Below are 24,632 nucleotides of genomic sequence, written 5' to 3' on the forward strand. Positions count from 1 at the left end.
TGTTAATTTCCCGGTTATTAAAATAAAGATTGCCTACGTTGCAGTTGAGAGAGCGTAGCTTATAGAATCTATATTAACATGAAATGTTTATGAACTAATGTGTGGTAATGCCATATAGAAATTGTACTTACCGGTTTTGCTAAAACGTTCACTTGAAATGTGACCACGGGGAATGGCCGTCAATGTATACGTGGATTAATAAAAATGACTAATGCCTATGAATATTCGAATTAATGAATGATTTGTGCTAATTATTAATGATTATGCTATTAAAGTTTTGTTAAAGAAATCTTGTAGGCCTTAAGTTAGCATGAGCCGTAGCTTAGCTGCCTGGCTCTCATAATAAATGTATTTATTCCTAACGTGCAGTGTGCTGACTCGCAAAAGGACATGACCTCTTGTTTTCTTCAAACTAGAAGCTGAATGTAATCATAATAGATCCGTTCTCATGAAAATTCACATTGCTTGTAGAAAATATTAGACAAAATGCAACAGTGTAGATTAATGTAATGTACAAGGTCATTCAAACCGGTGAAGACAACGGAGCTGCTGACTAAAAGATGTGCAAAGATTTACAGAAGGATGAAATCATACCGGACGTGCTACCTCTGAAGACGTCAATCATGTGGACCAATGAAAGGTCTGTAAAATAATATGGGGTGAAAGATTAATGACATAATCCATCTTCCAATTGGGTAAAGATAGTGGGGTATAACTAAGATCCAATAGAATTTTAGGGGAATGTACAACGAAAAAGGGATAAAAACCCATGACACGGGGAGCCATTTAGGTGGGTTAGGGAATGCTATTGATTTTATCCAGAAACTTTGTCACTCTGTTTGGTGACTTGCTTTGGTTTTAATAAAACCATCCTCTTCCTTAAATTGCCCAATTACACTTTACCTCCTTATGAGGGAAGTGCCCCTTTTGCCCCGGAGCTGAGTTCTGACTGATAGCGTTTTGTCTGATGTCCTGAAGACGAAGACTGAACCTGAACGCGGACCTAAACCTTGGAGGGTAACTAGGACAATACAATTGTGATTTGTCTGTTTGCTTATCCTTTCTAGGTACCAACTGCTTACTTTTGACAGGGACCATTGTTTAGATGTTTTCCAAATTGGTGTTCTAAACCGTTTTGCATGAAGCCCAACATGCCAATGCTAATCAGTGGTTAGGACAGGTGTTCACAAAACTGACGCAAATAGACAACCGACTGAATCTATGCTTTGTTGAACTGACGCGCTAATGACATTCTGCTAAAATTGTTCTATGTTCACGCCGTGTTATGTTCTAATGTTCGTGATTTTTGCTTTGATGAAATCCTATCAGAGTTGCCATATTGTGACTATGCTACGTTGCGTCTTGGGTTTAAGATTAACACATTTGCTCTTAGAATTGCAACTAATAGGGAATAAAACTCATAAAATTCTACTAAATTGGTGAGGTTATTCATGGCTGCCAGGTCATGGTGGTGTCTTGTATTGATTAATGTCTTTGACTATGGTGAAATGCATTGTTGTAATAAATATTAATCACATTATTAACGTATTGATTGACATATTGATTTGCTTTCTCTTCCTAAGGTGTCTCTCAACTGGGTCAAAAGATTAATTGGCCTAAAACGAGTCCTGATGTGTAATAAATTATCATAAAGGGACGCTTTATCACAGTCTTCCATACCTTGCACAATAATTATACAGTTCATTTTCACAAGATCAAAACTATCTCAATTTGCAAACATAGGCCACTTTTATTTTGACTTATTTTCTATCCCAGCCCAATCCTGACCCTCCCCCTGGAAATATGTTAGAGTATAGGAATGGCCAGGTTAATCTAACTCATTACTCAACCTGACCTCATTTAAAATATAATTACATTTTTAATATTATGTGCTCCACATTATTAATTTGTATGTTGCATTAGATACCGAGTTACAAACCAAACTCAATTCTACCATATATCATAGTACAATGAAAATACTGGAATATGGACTAAAAGCATTTCTGTCACACATCGCATTTCGATAAACATGTGTAATGTTGCACTGTTTGGCAATAAAACAGTGATTCATTTCAAAACATTCCTAGTAGTATGACACAACTTTGACGCCATCTTTAGCAGTGCCTTATGTTTCAAACAAATTGCATTACTCGGAGTTCTCATTTTCCTGATGTGTACGCCTTTCGAGCTGTTCGGTTGTCCCATGCACCTCCTCACTTTAAAAATGGTCTTTCTGGTTGCAAAAATATCACCACGCAGTGTGAGTGAGCTTCAGCCCCCCTCCGCCCAGCAGTCTTACATCACCTTTTTTACAAACTGCTGTTAAGAACTTAAGGTGTGTGCCTGCCAAAGTAGTGACGCCTTCTCAACTGGACAAGTCATTACTCTTCTGACCTTCTTTGCTCCATCTCATCCTTTACAAGAGAAGGAGAGGCTTCATCGTTTGGACCCCAAGGCAGCACTGAGCTCTTATTTCGATCGCACCAAGGAAGTGCTGGTAGACAGCCAGCTCTTTTTGGTTCTCTAGGGCAAAGTGGTTCAGATGCGGACAGTCCTGTGTATTAAGATCTGCTGCACATTGGCTAAGAAGCAGCCTCCAGAAAGCCTCAGCACTAATTTCACCAGAACGAAGGCTGCTAACACTAATTTGGCATGCAGGGGGCCTGTCCTGGGTATATGCCAGGCTGCTACATGGGCATCAGTGATTATGTTCACAAAGCACTATTGTCTTGACAGTCAGGTCAGTTGGGATAGCATTTTGCCCGTTCAGTCCTCATGACATTTTAAACTGAGCCATTCCACAGACACACCACCTTCTTTTCTGGTATCTACTCACACAGTGAGGAATCTGCAGTTAGAGGTATCCATCAGAACAAGTTCCTTAGCTACAGTAAAACTCTCTCTGGTGGATAATCTAAGCACAGAGTCCTCACCATTCTCCTACCTTCCATTCTGGGGAAAGGTATCCTTTTCTATCTAAGAAGGTCCAAATTTAGGAATCTGCACACTGGTCTTACCAGTACACTTATGGACCCTGTGTCTAAGGGAGCAGACATGTTTTCGAAAGAAACTGACATCAGCGTGCTTGGGTGGCGTTAACATGCAGCTCTGCTCATCACTTATAGAATGGAATGGAGTCAGCTTGGAGTCACACATCATCACTTACCAGTGGGCAAGAGAACTGCTTTTGGGTTTCCAGATACAGTCTGCACTTGGAGATGTTCGCAAGATGAGCAATTTACAGTTAGATAGAGTATCCAACAGAAAGAGAGCTACAGAAGCAAGTAAGTTGTTCAGTGGCACAAACAAAAGAGGTCAATGTGTTTTGGCTCATGCCTTGACCTCTTGTTTGCTGCCAATAAACCCTCACTTATGAACATGCATCTAGGAGTGCAGCTTTTTTTTTAGCTTATCTGGGTTGACAAAACTAAAGTGAAATGAGCCTTTCAGTGGTTTAGTGCAAAGAGGAATGAATGGATATAACTGAAATAAATTACACATTTGTATTGTTTAAAAGGAGACACCCTTGGTCTGGTACTTTAAAGTGTTTTCTACTTTTTTGCTCACAACTTTACTTACATGCACTTACACAGCTACTCAACATTTTCATAATCAATGTTTACCATTTCTATTGAGGCCAAATGACCAATTGTTTAACTGGGATCTGTAAATGATAACAGGTTGACTGAACTTTGATAACTGACTCAAATGTATGCAAAGACTGGATTTCATTCTACTGCTGCACATGACATAATCTGGTTTCCTACATGAATGTCAAGTCAAAACTATAATTTAAGGGACATATTTAATGAAACAAGGAAATAACAGGATGCCTGGCCTAGTGTCAGCCAACCAGTTCACTCGCTCACAGTCCTAGGTTTCAGTTCAGTGTGCCAAGAGGCCGATTTGGACTTCATGTCTGACACCCTATGGAGTTCATCAACGTAAGGGGTATGTATCACAGTTACCAGCAGTCACAGTCAAGCCATACCACCGATGCAACACCTATAGATAATAGGTCTGCAATGAATTAAAATATAGGGTTGGGTAACACCAAATCTTACACTTCGAACAAATCAGGAACTCTAGACAAGGGCAAAATATATGCCATTATGTGTGTCTCTCAGCTACGGCTATGCCACGGATTACCCTCTTGAAACGAGTGAACAGAATACCAAGGAAATATGGCAGAGTCACTGTGAGAAAATGACTTTTTTTTTCTGGTCACTCCAGTTTATTTATTTTTTGCTGACAGGTATTGCTGGTTTTTGAACGCTGCATACTAAGACAGTAATGTCTAAGCCCCAGTGTATGTGCTTAAATCCCTACAATATGGTGAACTGGCTATATTTAATATTACTGCCATATTTAATATTACTGTAAGGTCACAGAATATGGTGTAGAAAAATACAGCGATGGCAAGGAAAGTTAAATGTCACCTATGGACTGCAGCAGTTATATTAACATCCACTACAGTGATTAAGAAAGCAAATCTTCAGGTGTACCTGTGCACTGATTCCTGCAGCATTTAAATCTGCAGGCGAACCTGGAAAATAACTCGTTTTTGATAGGAAATAAACCAACTTTTCAATATTAAATAAGTCACTCCTAAGTAGGCCTAGTAGCCCACAATGTAGAGTCCCTACTATATAAAAAGACGTATGCAAGAATGTAATGCGACTAGCCCCTAAAAGCAGTTTTCATTATTAGGGATGTAGCTGTCCTGAGACAATCACTAAAGTTCAGATAAAATAATAAATCGGCTAACTTTGAATTGGGCTAAGCTGCAAAGGCAGTTAAACCACAATATTTATTTAAAAATCAGAAACAAAAGAACTTATGTGGCCACAAAATTTGCTGTTTTGCCAGGAAAAGCGCCAAGTGATGAAATTCAGTTTCATTGGGGCTTCGTCCACTGGCTATCCAGCTTCAGGAAGGCTTCAGCAGATACTGTCTGCAGCCTTGCCTGCTTGAGGTTTTCGACTTTCCTTTCAGAGACTAAGTCAAATGGTAACATTTTTAGTGGGACAACACACTTGGTGTATCTGAACTGAGCACCTAAAATTTAGCCTAGGTCCCGATGACCCATGACTACTTATTTGTGCTTTACTTTTTCTTGGCTCATTTTACCTTAAATCTTTAAATATTCATGGGGGCATGATTTGAACCTGGGCAAGATGGTTGCCTAATCTCTCTCTGCTCCGTCGCATCAAGGAGGGATCACCAGCCATCCTACATGGAACCAACGATCAGAAGAACTGATCCCGCCTGAATCGACCCCCAACACAATACGAGATCAGATGTAAGTGCTTTGCAAACACCCCCGGCCTCATATAAGTGTTCGCCAATCAATGCCTTGTGTCCCTGTCTCCCAACAAAAACCAACATGGGATTGCCTTAACATCCCCAATGAATAAGGGACGACCACCAGCGACTCTGCCTCCCCAACTCACCTGACTGAGGCCAAACCTGCTGCAACATCGACAGGAGGCTTATTTCACCCAATTATCATCTACTTAAGAATTCGGCCACCACCTGGTGTGTAGCGTAATCAAGCTGTCAGAGTGTTAAACATGATAAGCACACATGTGCAGTAACACGACTGTCTCATCAGACTACCTCACTTGACTAAATGGTCTGTGTACCACTGTCTCACCTTTCGGTGTTCCCGTACCTCAATTATCATGGCACTGCCCGCTCAATGACATTGACTACGGGCAGTGGCGGCCAGTAAATTTAGGAGGGAGGGAGGCGGGACACACTTGCACACTCACACTCATTCATTCATACACACGAGCACACACACAATCGTACACACATCCATTCACATCACTCATTATCAAATACTGCAAACATGCACGCACCAAACATTCATTTTAAAAAAACACACACACTTACCTTCAGCTCTGCCTCAGAGGTCCCAGGAGGGTTGGGACTGCTGCCTTCCCTAAGGTCAGCCAATGAGGGAAGGCAGCAGTCCCAACTTCGTCACAGAGTGGGATGGGGTCAGTGAGACTGCTGACCCCACCCCACCCCACTCTGTGATAAGGTGTCACTGATTGACACTTGGCCTGGGCACTTCAGGGCTTAAACCTGAAGAGCCCAGACCGGAGTCAATGGGTGACGCTTCCCCTTGTCACCGAGGGGAGAGGGCCTTGAGGCACCTTTGCTGAGTTGAGGAGGTCACGCCCATAGGAGCTGTCACCTCTTCAGCCCAGCAAAGTTCAGCTCAGGCACCCGGGAGCATGCGCAAATCGCACGTCTCGCTCCTGGCTGCCTGACCTGAAGATGAAGAATGCCTGTCAGGCTGATCTTTGTTCAGCCCCAATTGACAGGCCGCGGCTGATTACGGGACAGATGTAAACAATTCCACAACCCTGCCAGAAAACCAAGTTGGGTACAACACCCATGGATGATCGGTGTGACTGGTGCACGCGACTCTACTTACCCGCTTTGCTAGTTAAAGGATACATATAAATGATTAAACAACATCGTCTGATAATCAAATGTGTTGCAATACCTTCAGGAGATCGGTACGCTCGTTGTGTCTGGAGCATGCAACACAATTCACCTGCTCTGCCAGTATAAAGGATTAAAGGAATAGTGTGCTACTGAGCCTTAGGATTATTGCATTCACCCTCAATCACCGCCCTGTACTTATCATAAATACTCAACTGGGGAAGCTGAAACAACACATACAATGCCTGAAGTACCACACTACCATCCTGAACTTATCTTGTTTACTGAAGAATGGTAGCTGAAGTATCACTTATTGCTCACTCTCATTTGTAGAAGTAACGCTCAGAAGTCCATTGCGTCATCCTCTTCCATTTACCTTGCAAAGTAGAACTGAGTCTGTTTATTATACCTGACATACCTTAAAAAGACCCCATATGTAAGCACAATTTAATTGCAAATACAGATACCATATGACCACATTTGTCTACAGTAAGCCCAGTTGCAACTAGCTCATAATTGAATTTATCTAGCGGAACTTTGGAGCAGCAAACATGGTACTGGAACAACAAATTTACCAGGTAAGTCACATACTAGTGCAGTAGATAAATAAGGTCAATAGCTGTTAACACAGTGAATACAATAAATATATGAGTCATTAGCTAAACAAGTAAGCAAGGTTCAACAATCTACAAGCAAAGCACTTAACCATTAACAGGATACAGGGGAAAATAAACCAGGGGGCTTATTACACTACTCAATACCCCTATACTGTGCGCTGCGCCGATCATGGCAGACTCCAGACCCAAAGAATAAGAACGGAAAGAGATCAGAGAAAACAGAGACCATAAACCTGGACAAAAAAAGGTCCAAATCTGATCCACCACTTCTCAACTCACCTGTTAAAAATAAGACAGAGCAAGGAAACCCCATCCTGGACAAGCTGACCTCACTACACAAAATAACAAGCTCAACACTCATAACTTACAAATAGATATCCTGGATATCAAAAAGGAGCTACACAATATAACCCAAAGAATGAACAAAGCTGAATCCAGAGTCAGCAGAATAGAAGATCAATCGCACTCTCTAGAAAATAAAGTACAAGCTCATTAAAAGAAGATATTGCTTATCGAAAAAGAAATCACAAACCTGGAAGACAGGAATCGAAGAGGGAACCTCAGAAATTTTTGTTTGTCTGAACAAGCAGAGGATGAGTGTGACTCTCATGTGTCTTTCTTAGAGGCATGGATAACACAAGTGCCTAAAATCAACTTCAAGAGGGACTTTGAAATCGAACAAGCCCATAGAGTACCAACAAAATCTAACCAACACCTAAAGTCACCCATACCTATGATCTTCAGACCCCTAAGGTATGAACACACAGAAATGATTCTAAAATACATGAGATCTGCAAAATCAAACTCCTGGAAAGGACATAAAATTGGTATCTCCCAGGGCTATGCGAAAAATACAGTACAACACAGAAAAGGTTTTCTTGCTCTACGAAACAGCTGAAAACAATAGAGTTCAACTTTTCCTTCGCAGGACCAGCCAAACTATGAACCTTCAAAAACAGAAGAACTCTCTATTTTGAGGAACCAAAAGATTTAGAGAACTTCTTGGACGACCTGTCACAACACTCAATGGACACATAACTAGTTTTCCTGCATCTCTGCATTTGCAAGTCACAAAACGCTACCATGTTACCTACTAACCACTACCTAAATGTTATTACATATAAAATCTTACTCTCCCTTACCTAAACATTACTACTTATAACAGTAACCAACTGCTGGACCCACAGAATGAATAAGCGCTTTCTTCATGATCTAACAGTACATTAATAGCTCCTACTCTTTAGACCTCCTCTTTAGACCTCCTATACTTGACAAAGCCTTCCAATGGGTCCGTAAGTAGACTAATCAATACTAATAGATAGTCTACAACGTCCTATTACATTTTTCAATAGCAAGACTCAAATACACCTTATATCTCTTCTACAGTCTCCTCTAACACGGAAATACCATTAATCCATTAATTCTTCCGTTCCCTGGCTGCCTCTCAGGTTACATATGAACCTATTGATGTTGTATACATAAGCTGTTGCATTTGCTGTTACCCTTCATGTTGCAATGTTGTCTATGATGTAGTATTAATTGTGGAAGGTATTAGCCTTAAATCCCAAGGCTCTTCATACTGCTTACCTACAGTTAAATTCTTGTTCCTATACCACAAACAGTATCAGAAACTGGCATTAGTAGTTTGATGACCATTGCTATGATTTCTGTTCAAATGCTCAAATCCAGTGTTTTTATGGGTATAATTCAGACAATTTCCTTGGCCTTGCTCGCATAAGACCTATCTTCTCATTCCCTACAATACTTACCTGAATGAAGTCACTCTCATCTTCCTTGTTACAATGCATTACCTGTTTATCCAGCCACTGTTATCTCATATAATCTAAAGCTCTATCTCTACACACTTTGTTCATAACTTTTTATAGAAGTTTCAGTAGCTAGTAATACGCTCCTAATAAACCATCCACTTGGTTCCATGTGTTTTTTAATATCACACCATTTGATTGCACTCTCTTTCTCAGTGGGTCTCCCATGCTAGCCCCTTCCCCATCCTAGCAACCGTCACAACCTCCCGCTGCCTCACATTGCTTTACCTTCACCTCCAATACTGTGGAAGGTATTACTTCAGTGGGTTAAAGGATTTACCTATATATATTATCTATCCTTTTTTCTTCCTCCTTTGCTCCTTTTCCCTTCTTCGGTAACTCTTATTCTCCTATCTCTCTATCGATGTCACAACTATTACCAATAAACCAATGCAATACACAGCCTTACATATCATAGTGAGATGCAAGTTCATAAATCTCAACTACAGAACTCATTACCTCACCTTGATCACACACACTTCACATTGCCTGCTGCGTTACAATACCATACTTTCTTACAGGAGATGGAAACTTCCCAACCCAACCCCATGTCCGCTTAACATCAAAAAGACTGCCAGCATCCATCAACCTCTTACTCTAGTAGAGTCAGGAATAAAGGATACACCACCCCATACCACCCCAATGAATACTAATATTTTGCTTAGAGTACTATCTCTCAAAATAAAAGGTATTAACCATCTGGTTAAACAGAAAAAAATCCTTGACTACTGCGCTAAACTCAGAGGAGATATAATCCAAACTAAACTAGGTGATCAGGACTGTAAATACCTACAATATAAAGGAATTCAGGGTGTATTTGATTCCCCTGCCAAAAAAAAAGTAAGAATGGAGTCTTAACCCTCTTATCCCAAAAATGCAACCTATCGTCATAGATAACACCCGCGATAATGAGGGAAGATGGTCAATACCCAAGTCAAAAGTAACACCACCGAACTTTGTATTGCTAATGTCTATGCTGTGACATCAGACGACTATATGAATTCTGGGTCACTCTAAACAAACAATTATGCCAACTCCCAAGTGATTCCAACATCCTCCTAACACAAGACTTTAATCTCCCATAGGACACCATCCTAGACATAAATTCTGCCTGTAGGTGCAGACCTAACAGATCCCATACACGAATGGAATGTATGTGCGAAACACTGTCTGAATTATATCTGGCATTTACACAATCCGACAGGCAGCAAATTTACAACCTACTCACATCCACGTAACTCACTATCTAGAATAGATTATACACTAACTAATAACACCCTCACATCCACAGCCTCTAACTACAAAATCAAACCAATATCAGACCATATGTGTACACCAGTCAGCCTGAATACTACTGATGACCCCCCTAAATCGTAACAATGGTGATTAAATGAGACTCTACTTGACAAGATTAAAAGCAACATCAACAACTATTTCAAAGAAAATGAATCCAAGGGCATTAACGAAGAGACTATCTGGGATGCTATAAAAGACTTAATTAGAGATTATGAGCAGCATGTCTAATATTAAACAAATCTCTTCACAAATTAGAGCATGCTTTCAAACAACTAGAAAAGAAATTCACAGGACAAAAAGACCAAATAACTCTAGTACAACTGAAAGTCTTAAAGTATGAATATAATAAAATATTAAATAAACGAGCCCACAAATGGGTACAAAATAACAATATGAAAAGAAAAAAAAAGAAAAAAATCACAGAATAAAACAAAGCAAGCAGATCATTAGCAAAATACCTAAAATTTAAAAGCAGCCTCAACCACATTCCCTTAATCACAAACAAAATAGGATCAATAACCTATGACCCGCTGGAAATTGCTAAAACTTTTAAAGAATTTTTCTATGACTTGTATAACCCCAAACACCTATCCACACTCAAGGAGTGCAACGACTACTTAGAGACAATACATCTCCCCAAAACATCTGAATCAGCCTGCATACAACTCAATTACCCTTTCACATGATTGGAAATTAAAAAGGTGATTCGATCCTTAAAGCCAGGCAAAGCTCCGGGCCATTATAAAACATTCCGAAATGAACTCATTTCTCACCTGAAATCCCTCTATCACCAATAAGATGAGACAGGTATTATTTTGGGCTCCGCATATGAAGCTACTGTCATCTGTATACAAAAAGAAACAAAAGATCCCCCTGAGGTGAAAATTATGGACCTATATCCTTCTGCACTTAGACTGTAAAATGTATGCAAAAATCCTAGCAACTAGATTAGAAAAAGTGTTTCCTTCTCTCATTCAGCTATCACAAACCGGGTTTATCAAAGGCAGACACGGGGTGGACTACATAAGACTTTTCTGCCACATAATCAATAAAGCTAAGTCACCACAACTGCGATGGCCTTAGATGAGGATAAGGCCTTTGATAGGGTCTCATGGACTTTTCTGCCTGCCACCATGCACAAATGTAATTTAGTTGAGACCTTCATCCGACACATTTTTGCTTTATATTCAAATCCATCTGCCTGTATCAGAACTAATGGAATCCTTTCAAATACAATTAACCTGGCACAGGAACTAGACAAGGTTGTCCCATCTCTCCCTTAATATACCTATTAGAAACAGAACCACTTTTATCAACTATCAGAACTTCTACAGGGATTTCAGGTATTCCCTTTGAAAAGTCGATGAGACATCCCTTATAAAGTCGCTGCTTATGACAAATATGTTCTCATCTTCACATTAGATGCTGAAAGAGCTATTCCCGCCTTATTGGAACTAATATCCTCCTATATTAAAGTGTCAGGTTTCTCCTTAGACAAGACTGAAGTCTTCCCCCTCAAAAACATAATGTTCACTTCTGTTCTAAAAAACACCAAGCTACAATGGCAATCCACAAAGAATAAATACCAAGACATCTCATTCAAAAACAATTTAAAAGACACAAAGAAAATAACAGAAGACATCCTACTCTAAAAAATGAAAGATCTGCTCTCAAGCTGGTCAGCGAAGTTCATGACCTGGTGTTGACGTACTGAATGCATTAAAATGATGATTGCGCCACAAGTCAACTTCGTTTTGTCAATGTTACCTATACAACTTTCTGAAAATTTCTTCATTAATATAGATAACCTAATCACCCAATTTATATGGAAAAAAGAAGCAAAATCACCCTCGAAAAGCTAAATCCAAACAAACAATTTGGAGGTTTAAACCTCCCAAACTTTCTTAAATACCACCATGCATTCCTAATCAATCAAGTCATTTGGTGGCTCAATGAACACTCTCAAGACACACTACTGCAGCTTCACTAAGAAAAATCTTGAGTAAAGCCTTATTCACTAACCTTGTTACTTACCATGAAAAGACTATCACTCATACTCACAAAGCATACTAACAGACACGATATTTGCACTCAAATCACTGTACAAAGGAGTTCAAAATAAAATTCTTAACTCAGAATAGACCTCTATGGAATAACCCCCACAAAAAAATCAATAGTAAATCCCCCTCAAGGCCTGCCTGGGCATCAAATAAGAGCCTGCTGATGAGAGATCTCGGACTCTAACCGTATCCTAAAACATTTTCAGAACTCTGGGTTTCACATTAACTAGACATCATTGAATTTTTACAACTTTCTAAAACTAAAAGTTGCATTACATAAGATCCCCAACCCACATGCAAGTGATTTAATACCTCTATTAGTCGAATCCTCAAAATTATCACACAAAGCCTCTTCAATAAACAAAATTTTAACATCCACCACTACTAGCCAGAGAATTAAGTCTGAAATCCAATCTAGATGAATCGACCCTCCTAATAGCACCCTCACCCCTAGTATTAGTGATGATACTTGGAAAAAGATATGGACACCTGCTCTCAAAAATAAAATATCTCCTATCCTACAAGAATGTAAATACAGGATTTTACATAGAATTTACTGGATACTGGAAAACTCTAAAATTAGGTCTCAGAGACTCTACCAATTCTTGGAACTGTCAAGACTCTACTGTCTCTCTCGAACATATGTTACTCCACTGCAGAAAACTCTAGGAATTCTGGAATGAGATCCAAAAAATAATTAATTATATTTTTTAAACCAATTTACTCCTCGACTTCCACTTCGTAACTTTAGGTCCTTGGTCCCAACAGTCTTAATTGAAGCTAAGCCCCCATGGCATGTACCTCCTAGACCTCTTATTAACGGTAGGGATCAAAAACATTCTTTGTGAATGAAAATCATATCAAATTTTATCACACCAGACCTGGTTGGCTTGGGTCTGTTTCACAAGAAGCAAGGACAACGTCATATCCAACACCAACTTTAACCCCCAAACCTCAAGGAAATTGTGGAAAAAGCTAGATCTAAACCTGCAAAAAATTATACCTCCTTAACACGATATACGACACCTGTCTAAGAGTTGACCTCTCTACAACACCAATGATTTTGACACTGTATGACCATGTTGACATCTCTCCTGACCTCTTCTCTCATCTCTCTTCTTCCTACCCCCACTTAGGATATACCATAATCCTATACCCTTCCGAGAGCATACATAACTAAATGTGCTTTCTCTACTATATGATGCCGATATAATGTGACAATATCTATTACAAACTATGTAATTGCTGGTGACATGATCTAATTATCTGATTCTGCACACTGTGAACAGTATCTCTATCTGGTACTTCCCTCTTTCTCTGTATCCTCTGAGAAATTACCTGATAAAATGTTTTGAAATAAAAAAATAAAAATAAAAACTTTTCAAATTCACATCTTCAGTTCCCCTTGTTCAATTGTTGACCTTTTGGTGTTAGTTTGCTCATTACAGTTTTCTCTATTGTTAGAAACTGGTTGTGGGATTTTTATTGTGCTGCATTTTGATCTTTTAATGGTTTACTACTGCGAAATACTTTGTTTTTCTTAAGTTAACCCTGTCTGCTCAGTGTCAGAGCTACCACAGGGTTGAGTTAAGTTTAAGTTATTTTAAGTATGTTTTACATTAACAAGTTTGAGAACGTTTTCATTGTAACAGTTTCATATTCATCCCAATTAATATTCCACTTTCTTACAGCCACACTCTCAGTCAAGGAGCCAGTTCTATCTCTCTGACCCTTCAGTAGGGAGGTGTTTCTATGAGTCTCTGCATGAGGAACACAGAAAACCAAGCCTGCAAGGCAACATCACTGCTCAAGCTCACTTACGCAACTTTGGTTCTGTTTAGCAGGAATGTAAACCCTGGTGGTTCCAGGGCTAGTTTAAACCTCAAAGTAGTCCTCCATGCAAGCAGCAATCTCAATCTTAATGGGGACTTTAGCCTTGCCCTCTGGTGAGCAACAGACCCAGTTGCAGCAGAGCAGCTGGCCTCCCTATCAAAAACAACAACTCTACTTCAGGAGAGGGAGGAAATAATGATACGTTTTGGTCTTAAGAAGGTTTCTCTTCCTTGGCCATGTACCCTGCTTGAGTAGGGGCACAGGGGAGCTTTGGTTGTACCACCAATCCAGCAGTGAGTTCAGCATGACCAATTTTGTCACCATCTTACTAACAAATTATTTTGCACATTGATTCTCTCCATTTAACTTCATCTGAGATTAGCATACAGATTTGTCATGACAATTTTATGTTTAGTATCTGCTGGTAGTTTTTCAAAGATGAATGCACCATTTGACTTAAATGTAATTGTTCTTCAATACACTTTATTGGTGCATGGTGAGAGTGCAAAGGAGTCTAACATAGTCCCAACTTAAGTACTGGGTCCTGATTTAAGTACGGAGTACGTTTGAGAGCAATCACTGGCCACTAAAACTCCGAGTCCAATTTAGAGCTCCCTCAGTAACCTATGTGGTTCATAGAAATATACAGGATAGAACTAAAGCAAAAATTAGTTTTGCTGATGTTGTCAAGAAAGCACCAGAAGCCAAGGTTACAGAACAATCCAGGACTTTTCTTTGCCACCTTGGGTATCACGCTCTCTAAAACTGTAGATCGGTTTTGTGTGTAAACTGGATTCCATTAGACCACGCTTAAAGTAAAGGTGATCAGAAAAACACCAAACAACGTTTAAAACCATTAAGAGAAATATTTAAAAAATGCCTATGCAGTAAAGATTTCAAATCTATAATACAATGATACAAACAATGTTAGGTGTTTATACGCTGCCAAGTAATATTGGTTGGTAAGAAAAAACTGGTTGGTAACTGCTTCAAGAGCATTAACAGATTCCGGTAGTCCACAGGATACAAGGACATGCTCAATAGGTAACTACCCACTGTAGATGTTACCCTTTGTTTCCCTTTCACAAATCACTAGCAGTTTAGTCTATTTGCAAAGGCTTTAAAGGAAGTCACAGTCATCATTGCAAGGTGGGTGTATCATGTAAGAGAGTATCTGTGCTGAGTACTGTGGCAGCTGAGATTGCTGATTTGTGATCAGGTCTCGGATGACAGTGGCATGCAACATCCAAACTTCATTTTTACATGTGCTTGGGATACATGTAAGAACAGTGTAAAGAAGCAACAACGTGTACATCATTTTGCATTTTTCAGAAAGCTGATAGTGAACAGCATCCAGGCAGAATTTTTAAGAAAGAATAATATGGCTTACTTGGTGATTATCAGTGATAGGATCTTTGGTGGAAGAAAGACCGAAAGACTGACCTTGTGTATCGAGATAAAGTGTAGATAACGCAAATGTGAAAGTCCAAATTAACCAAAGGAAAAAACAGCATTTGATATCCTGGGCCCTATTCACGCCGTCCCGGTGGAGGGTCATGATATGTTAGGTTAGCCATTATTGTTTCAAGTAGATTGCAGTTCGTGTTGGGAGACGGGTAATTAATCAGCACAATGGATGCACTTTTAAAAGAAGTGTCCATCGGCAGACACTGCAGCGCTGCCGACGAAAGGCCCTTTCCTGGAATCCGGTGCAGGGTAAGGGGGGGTTCGGCAAAGTCTCGCGTCAGGCCCAATACCTAGTGTGCAGGGTTTTCTCTCGACCCCAAACACCTCTTTAAAACAACGGCTTTCTGACATAATACTGTGAAGAGACATTTGGAGAGGTAGTATCTACCTAAAAAAAAACACAGCCCTGACCAGTGTTTGCACATCCCAAAATATACAGTATGCGTCTCCCAAGCGCCAGAGCTCTAACACTCTTGAAAGTGCGCCTTGAAGGGTAACTAGGGTTCTTGTTTAGGTCACGAGTAACGCAACACCCGGGAGATTTATGTTCCAGGTAACTTGACCTCAACATTTTAGCTCTAAAGTGTTTGCAAAGGTCAGCTTAAGGCACAAAAAAACGCTTCTCTACTGGAGTTGCTTACATATTCTAATTGCCAGGTCTGACATATTTGTGGTTTAGGCAATCTGTACTTTTAAAGGAACATACGCAAAATAAATGGCAATATCACACTGCAACGATTCACCTGGGGCCACAGAATGTTTCTCATCTTTGTACACCTCCCGTGGATTTTTAGTTTTTGGACCTACTAGTTAGTGACCATCCAGAATTCCACGCTGAGAGAGATCTTGTAGCAAATGTTATACAAGAGTGGGTAAGTTAAGCCCATCTTGGTGACAATGGCATTGTGCTCTCACCATGAGTACATTCTGCCTGGTGTACAACATTTCACAGGAATATAGATACTTTGTAAAACAATGACAATCTCAACATAAACAGACGCTACAGATCCGAAGGAGTCAAGGTAACTTAGGCATGTAAAACCAAAATAATGTAAAAAAAATACTTACTTTGTGTTCATCTATCAGCAGATCCCGAGCAGTGTTAAAAATGAGTGTGTGCAGATCTTTGGAATAAAATGCCAACGTGTAGTCATAGTCGAAGCCATAGACCTCAATATCGGACAGGCTCATCTCATTGTTGGAAAAAATGGCATCGGGATTCAGTAAATTGCCCAAAATCGAAGGGACTAGATCTAGAATTAAATATGGTGGAAAGATGTTAGAAAAGCTGCAAAATACTGCTTATTAATGTATACTATAACATGTAAACAGCAACTGGCGCAAGAAGACATTTTATTTATCCACAATCCTTGAATTTAAAGACACTCTACTTGGAGATTGATCATTTAGGCATTTATTGTGCCATTACTCAGTAAGTGCCCAGTAGATAGATCTATGCAAACATGGTTTGAGTAGTTTTTCAAAGAAGAATGTCCTAGGAGCTTGTTTTAGTTGGAGGATCTGAATTGGGGAACAATTAAATTGAAGACGCTATTTACAATCAGATTAGTTAATTTGGTGCAAGAAATGCACCACACAAATGTATGTGGGCACCACTAGCCATAAGATAATACAAATGAGCAATATTAGTAACAGGTAAATGTCTTCACTTAGGAAGGTTGGCTGTGAAAACCCCTCATAGGTCAGTATTCCATTAATAGGCAGGGTAGCGTCATCTTTGTAATACTCAAGGAAAAGCCTGTGGGCCCTGAACTAGTAACTTCGGTGGGGGCTGACATGTTTATTTGCAACATGCAAGTAGCAACTTTTGACTTGCATAAACAATTATTCAGCTTCAAAAGACAATATATCCTTTTATGGGCTATGAACAGTTTACCAAATCTGAATTCACATAAATTCAAAATGACAAATGCCACTACATTGTACCTAAAGAGGGTACAATATTTTGCACGACACCAAAATGATTTAAAAAAATGAGACACGGAATTAAATAACAGTGTCTGTTCTCTGCCTGATCACATTCCCCTCAGCCCGTTTATGTCTCAGGCCCTCACATTCCTGTGCATGTGGTCATAACTGGAAATGGTGAGCGGATTGAGACCGCATTGGTTCCGTGGGATTTTCAGTGCCATGTTAGAGCATCCTGACAATAACGGCTCCTACTCTGGTTTCTCTTTCATGACCCTCCCTGAATACATTAAACTGCTGGAAGGAAAAACAGATTCACGGCAACTGCGTTGTGAGGACGAATGAATGGGCAAGTGCAGCTCATATTACAGTTGTACAACTGGAGGTGTACATTACAGTCATCTACAGCGAGGCGGTGATCAAAGTCTCAATTATATTTAGATCAGCTTTCTTTCTTCCAGAGGTCAATGCTCTATGTGTTTTCTGCTTGCAGGTTTTTGGCTTGCCTGCTTACCACAGCGTTCCCAATGTGCAACAAAATGGGAACACACAATTGACTGCTGCAAGACATGAATGGGAATAGAGAAGAAGAGAACACTATTTCTGTATAGGACTAAACTTTGTTCATGTGCAAGTCCAAATAAAAGCACAGCATGTTGTTTCTAGTAACCAGATTGTAACACACAGTAAGTACTTCAGGGGCCTGGGCGTAAGGTCCGTTTCTACATAGTGCTAAGTGCACCCATACATACAACCTGTAACGATGACATTTTAAAGGACAACAGAAAAAATCGAACGACAAAATCATAACAACCGAGTCTGTGTTTTCCTTGGATTTTATGGGTTAAATATTGTGGCTGTGAAACCAACGTTCAGGGACTTTTTATTAAACATCACAGTCTTTGATTGATAAATACACACAACGATTCCTGTTCCAACGACAAGTGGTAAAATGTTATTAACATACGCACCAATGGGCTAAAAAGGCCAGAGGATTAGTTAGGAAGCCCTGTCCAGGGCTTGACAAGGTTACAGTCAAGTGTTTGCCATCTGGGGTTTCCCCACCTTGTAGCCTCATCAGAAACGTGCTGTGCTGCACACTTCACAAGATGGCAGCTGGACCTGGCCATACATGAATGCTTATGTTCAGCCCAGGGCCACCTGCAGAAGCCCCCCCAATATCAATCAGCACAGATTCTTCTCTGAAGACCATGTATTTCTAACGGTTGCTCTGAGTTTTCTTAGCACCTCTCCTAGGATAATGACCTTTGAGTCCTGGATTAAACAGATCACTCAGATCTCAGATCACTCAGATCACTCCAAAATGATGTTGATGTGGTACATGACGCTGGTATATTTCACAGTTTGACAGATATGAGCAATGTGAGGAACAGAAAAAGAGATACATTTGTGAATATTAAGTCTAATGGAAGAATAAGAAATCCAACAGGAATGATGTAAATACACAAACATTAAAGAATGGGTAAAGACTGAGGGTCAGGTACACCCATGATAGAAGATTACAGTACTCATTTATGTTATGAGCAGAACCAAAAGGTGAAATAACTATTATAAAAAATATTTCAAGAAGGATTATCAAAGCGTAATTTATACACAGCCAAACAACAAATAAACACTTCTGGCATGTTCAGCCCCCTAAAACTTCTGTTAGAATTAATAAAAACAAATACCGGAAATAGTAGAGACACCAGTTACCGTGCACTCACATGGACAGAGTCATTCACTTCTGCAGTAATGTGAACAGGAGCGAGAACTAAGCAAGAACATCTTCCTACTCTGATGCAATACAAGGGCACAAGCAAGAAAGTATGAGAAGAGAAACAAAGTATGTGAGAGGATATGTAGGTCTGAAAGAGCACGGGACACTCAGAAGTGCCAGCAGGTTCCAGAAACACCATGCAAAGCACCTTAAACAGGGTCAGTTTACTCACTGATTACATTTGGAGGTAGTTCTGTGAAACTGGGATTTAACATAAGAGTGACAAGGTAAATTAAGTAACAGACTTGGCAGCTGCTTTGGGTACAATCTGAAGGGGGCAGATACTGTTTTTGGGTGCACCAAGCAAGTCTATGTTCCTTTAATCCAAAAGGATTAACCCCCAAACTCTTTTTGAGACTGATAAGCATGCCGTATGGAGCAGGGACCATTTCATAATTCTTGATGTGAGATACCTATATTCCTGGGGAATGTTCAAACACAAAACCATGTTAATAGAAATGCGAATTAGGGACTGATGCTCTGCCCTGCTCACCCACATACAATTTTAATATAAGTCTAACAGTGTAACAAAGGGAGAACATAAATGTCAATATAAGTGACGTAACCACACCAGCAAATCCATAGCTAGGGAACTGTACGAACAGTGAACAGTAGTACCTGTGAATGCTTCCCAGAACAAAATATGGAACACATATATGAAAAGTACCACACTAGTTAGGGGAGTTTCCATCATCCTAAATGACTGGCTTTTTTTCCAGATGTTTTGTAGTTTTTATATGTTTATGAACATTTTACAACACTCCTTTATGCCTATCACTCACTCTTTAGAGTATTAGCTTCCTGTGCTGTAACTGTCCTGTATGTGTGAGAAAATATGATTACGGTTCGTCTACTCCTGCCACATGTCCTTAACTTATTATTTGTGTTACAGAAGGTTGTGCTGCTGCTATAAGTGTTGTGCCGTTATTGAATTGTGTGAATCTACTCAGAAGAAAAAACAAGTGTAAGTGATTAATCTTACCAATGCTTGTTTTAATGCATGATGTGAGTGAAAGAGTGAACTCTCAAAAAATATGCGATCGGGATTTACTTTTGAATTTGTGTGAGAAACAAACATTTTTTTAAAATCCAGTAGTCAACTTTGTAAAATTTAAAACATAGCTGTTAATGTAAAAAAAATTAAAACACAGCAGGCAAGTGTCCAATTTTGGGATTTTAACCTGGGTTCTGAGCCCATGATGAAATTGTTAAAAGCAAAACTACTGTCTGCATGATGCAACATGCCCTTAGTTTAAGAAAACAAAAATGAAGGATGGCATGCTCTGTCCCATGGTGAAAGTGCTGAGTTGTGAAATGCAAAATAAAAGCGCGTTATTGGGTTTTCTACTTTTTTCTTGTAGGCAGTGAAGGGTTAGACTGCTCAGTGGATGTGAGGGCAGAACTCCCTCTCGAATGCAATTGGAAGCATCTCACTGTTCATTGGCTAACATTAGCACTCCTTAGAAAACCTGCATTAGAAATCATTTACAAAAACAATGGGAGCAGCAACAGTCAACCTGTGTAAAGACACTAAAAAGGAAGACTAGTGCCCTGTCACCGCTCTCCCTAAAGATGTCCTCAGCCTCGAACGTGGAGGATCTAGGGCGCGCTTACACCACCACAGTGAAGAGCTTGAACAAATGCAGCACAAGCTGCAGGTGCTCCCCCGCGAGGGCCGCCAGTGGGTAGAACCCTTCCTTTAGAGGGCTCGCAGTTAACCTCTTATCCCACAACAATATCAGAGTGCAACTAACCTTATAAATGTATTTTGCTACCATTACTTGTGGCAACTGAACACCAAAAGGCACCAGAAGACTTTAGCCTTAAGCCCCAGCAATGGTCTTTTGTGAGCCAATAAGAAAACATGAGGCTTTTCACAATCAAAAATGTTAAGCGTACAGACTTTACCACATTTAAAATTAAAATAAAAAAAATTAAAAACAATTAAATAAAGCCAGTTTTGGATTTAATATGAAAATAAATAAACACGATTATGTGGTCTCTGCCAAGAGAGGCTCAAACATTCTAGGAAGAATCAATTTATACACGGACATGAAACTTAAATCTCCTTCTGAAGAACAAGGCATTTTCAGGTGCCAGGCTAAGAAAAACGAAATATGTATTCAACACCTTTTTATTGCATTTGCCTGAGAATTCACAATGTAAATCTTTTTCCTACTGTATTTCCCAGAAAGTCCCTTCCTATGCTCTTTAGCCAGGAGTTCAAAATGTAAAACCCCTTTCTATTGTGATTGCCAGAGAGTCAACCATGTGATACCACTTTAGGTTTCATGTGTCCGAGTTCACAATGTAATATCCATTCCCATAGTATTTGTCAGATTTCACAGTGTGACACCCCTTCCTATTGAAACTGTCAGGGCCTTCACAATACAAAACCCTTTCCTAGTGCATTTGACAAGGAGTTGCCAATTTAAAATCCCTTCCTACTTTATTATCAGAGTTCACGATTCAAAACCCCACCCTATTATTTTTAAAAATCCAGTTCAGGATGTGTGAAGGCAGTAGATTGTTACTGGGTCCCACTTAGATTTTCTCCTTTGGGGTCCGGCAGGCTGCATAATTTAGTCCCTTTCACTTTACTAGGGACTAAGTACTCTTGTTGGGACTTAAACCTCAATGTAATGAGGCAAAGCAGTCAAGGGGCTGGCAAATCAAAGCTGAGCAATGCACAAAAATAATAATAATAAATGTCCACGATCTGTTAGAAAACGAGACCTACTTTAATAAACATACAACTAGAAAGTTAAAACCATTTATAATATTTCAAGTGGAAATGCAAATTGAAACCATCCTAAAGCGGCCTTGCAGAATTACAGGGTGCAAATCACATATCTCAAAAAAACACAACAGGGCCTAACTAAGCAGATACAGGTAGTCTGGTCCTCTAACCGTGTGGTACTGGGTGACACTCTGCACACCATCAGGCTTCCACCCTAATAACAGTACAGCAACAGAAAGCTTGCCACCATCAGCAAATCTTAGCCCAAAGGCTTTGTCACTCACAATATAAAATGAAAGGCTTACTGCCTTGGTCAACACATTTAAAAATCAATAATATATGCCTACTGTCTTTAACATGAACCTATTGGTTTTAACATGAACATAAACATAACCATAAGGTCTCTGCCTCGGACACCTACCAAACATTTTAGGCAGACTCAGTATACAACGCCTTGAACAAAGTCTCCTTAAAAAACAACAAGCAGTTCCTGGGGGCAGACCTAAAAAGGGGCCCATACACTGAATGCATTTATATTGCATTTGCCATACTGTTCACAATGTAAAACTCCTTGCTATCGAATTTGTCAGAGCCACAGTGTAAAACCTTTTTGTGTGAAAGTGCCTCTTTTTGAGTGGTCTCCCTCGTGTTTTTTGGTGGACGTATGTTGCTTGTTTTTTGGCTATGTAGACTGGGATACTACTAACCTCGGCCCCAGTGTATAAGCTCTGACCCCTAAAACGTGTTGAACTGGCCAACACCCAACTGACATATTTAAATGTCCTATGGTTCTACGGCAAATGGTGTCCAAAGAACATCTATGGACTGGAAAGTTAAAAGTAACCTATGACCTGCATGACTAATGTGCCCAACACTAGCGTGACCAGACAAACCTGACTCCAGGCATGCCACAGCATCCTAGCAGCTGCAGTTTAAAAAGTCAATCCAACTTGTCGAAATAAATCCTTTTCACAGGAAAAACCCTTCAATGCCAATATTAAGGAGATACCTCTAGGCAGGGAGCACATTATTTAAAAATAGGACAGGTAGAAAGTTGAAGTCAAGACTTGTCCTTACAGTGATTAGCATCAAAACGCTCTTTTCACTGGAGCAAGGCTGACTGCTCCATAGAGTAACAATGGGATGCAAAATTACACTTAATAATGCTGCCTGCGTTTAGGAAATACATGTAAATGTAACTCCTGGTGTTAGATGTTGGGCTTCTGGTTGGCAGAGGTATGCCGCCTGTCCAAGCAGAAACCACATCCCTAATCATGGTAAGTCACAAACACACCATAGGTTAGCCTGTACTTACCCTCTGGTGGCCTGGCACAGAGAAGGAAGACTTAAGTTAAGAGACAATGTGTTATGAATGTGTGCAAAGGTTCAAACAGTAAGACTGTGAAAACACCACACAAAAAGAAACCACACCAGATTAGAAAAATAGAGCTAATAAATAAAACAAGACCAAAACAGCAAACATCTAACACATAGAACTTGAGTTATAAATTTGTAAAACAATAAACAGTAAAATCGCTTTTAGAAGTAATAAACACTCACTTGGGCTATCTGGCTGCGCTGGACCGGGACAAAGTATAGAGTTCAGGACGACTGTGACGGAGCACGGGTCGGCTACAGGGACAGACTGAGGCCCGCTGAACAACAGTACCTTAATGCTGTTGCGTTGATGGAGATGCAGATAGCAGAGGGGGGTGATGTGCCAATGTCATCCCGCAGCAGAGGAGATGCTTTGATTTTCCCCATGCAGTCAAGGAGATGCGTTGATTTTCCCCACGCAGCAGCGGCAATACCAGGATGCTGTGGTTCCAAAGGCGATGTGCTGGAGTTGATCCCAAAGCAGAGGCGATGCGTCAATATTTTCCATGCTGCAGCAGCGATGCAGTGGCTCAGAGGTGTGATGGTTCCAAAGATGATGCACAGGTTCTGGCCTTGCAGCAACAGCACTGTGTCTGAGTTGATCCACGCAGCAGAGGAGATGCACCGGTTCCAATCAAATTCACACAATGGGGGCGATGCACAAGTTCTGTCTCTCGGAACAGCGATGATGCATCTGTTCTGGTTAGAGCAGCAATTTATATCCACTTCCAAGGGACCAGGACTGGACTGGCACCACTTGGCAGGGCAAAACTCACAGCTGGCAGAGTCCAAGTGTTGTAGCAGGTGAGTTGGAAGTCTTTTGTATCCCTGAGACTTCAGAAAACTGGAGGCAAGCCAACAAGCCCTTGGAGTCACTTTGGTTCTGAGTTGAAGAGATACATGTTCAGTCCTTCTCACTACCAGGCAAGGAGGGCAGCAGGTCAGCACAACTGAGCAGGAGTCCAGCAGAGTATAAGTCTATTCAGCAGTGGGGAGACAGGGCACAGCCTATTCAGGTGTATTTGTCACCTCCTTCCTCCCATCCCTCCCAGGATGGCCCATCAGGCCGTGGATGACCAATCAGTCACACCTAAGCTCCTTTTGTGTGTGACTGTCTAGAGGGAATGCACAAGCCCAGTTGTCACCCACCCCAGAAGTGAATTCAGAGACAGGCAGAAGGCACCAAATGATTATAAGAAAAATGCCAACATTCCATAAGTGGTATTTTCATATTGACCATTTAGAATC

The 24,632-nt window shown here is 40.2% G+C and overlaps 1 protein-coding gene across 2 annotated transcripts in view; it reads right to left on the reverse strand.

Moving 5' to 3' along the window:
- The window catches only part of NT5DC3 (5'-nucleotidase domain containing 3), a 390,067-nt gene that overhangs the window by 305,617 nt on the left and 59,818 nt on the right, over positions 1–24,632 (reverse strand). For both annotated transcript variants that reach the window (XM_069228992.1, XM_069228993.1), the window contains exon 2: positions 16,627–16,811. In XM_069228992.1, the coding sequence (XP_069085093.1) occupies positions 16,627–16,811 (185 nt within the window). The remainder of the gene's footprint in view (positions 1–16,626; positions 16,812–24,632) is intronic.

The sequence above is a fragment of the Pleurodeles waltl genome, chromosome 4_1, assembly GCF_031143425.1.
Source record: "Pleurodeles waltl isolate 20211129_DDA chromosome 4_1, aPleWal1.hap1.20221129, whole genome shotgun sequence".
Lineage (NCBI taxonomy): Eukaryota > Metazoa > Chordata > Amphibia > Caudata > Salamandridae > Pleurodeles > Pleurodeles waltl.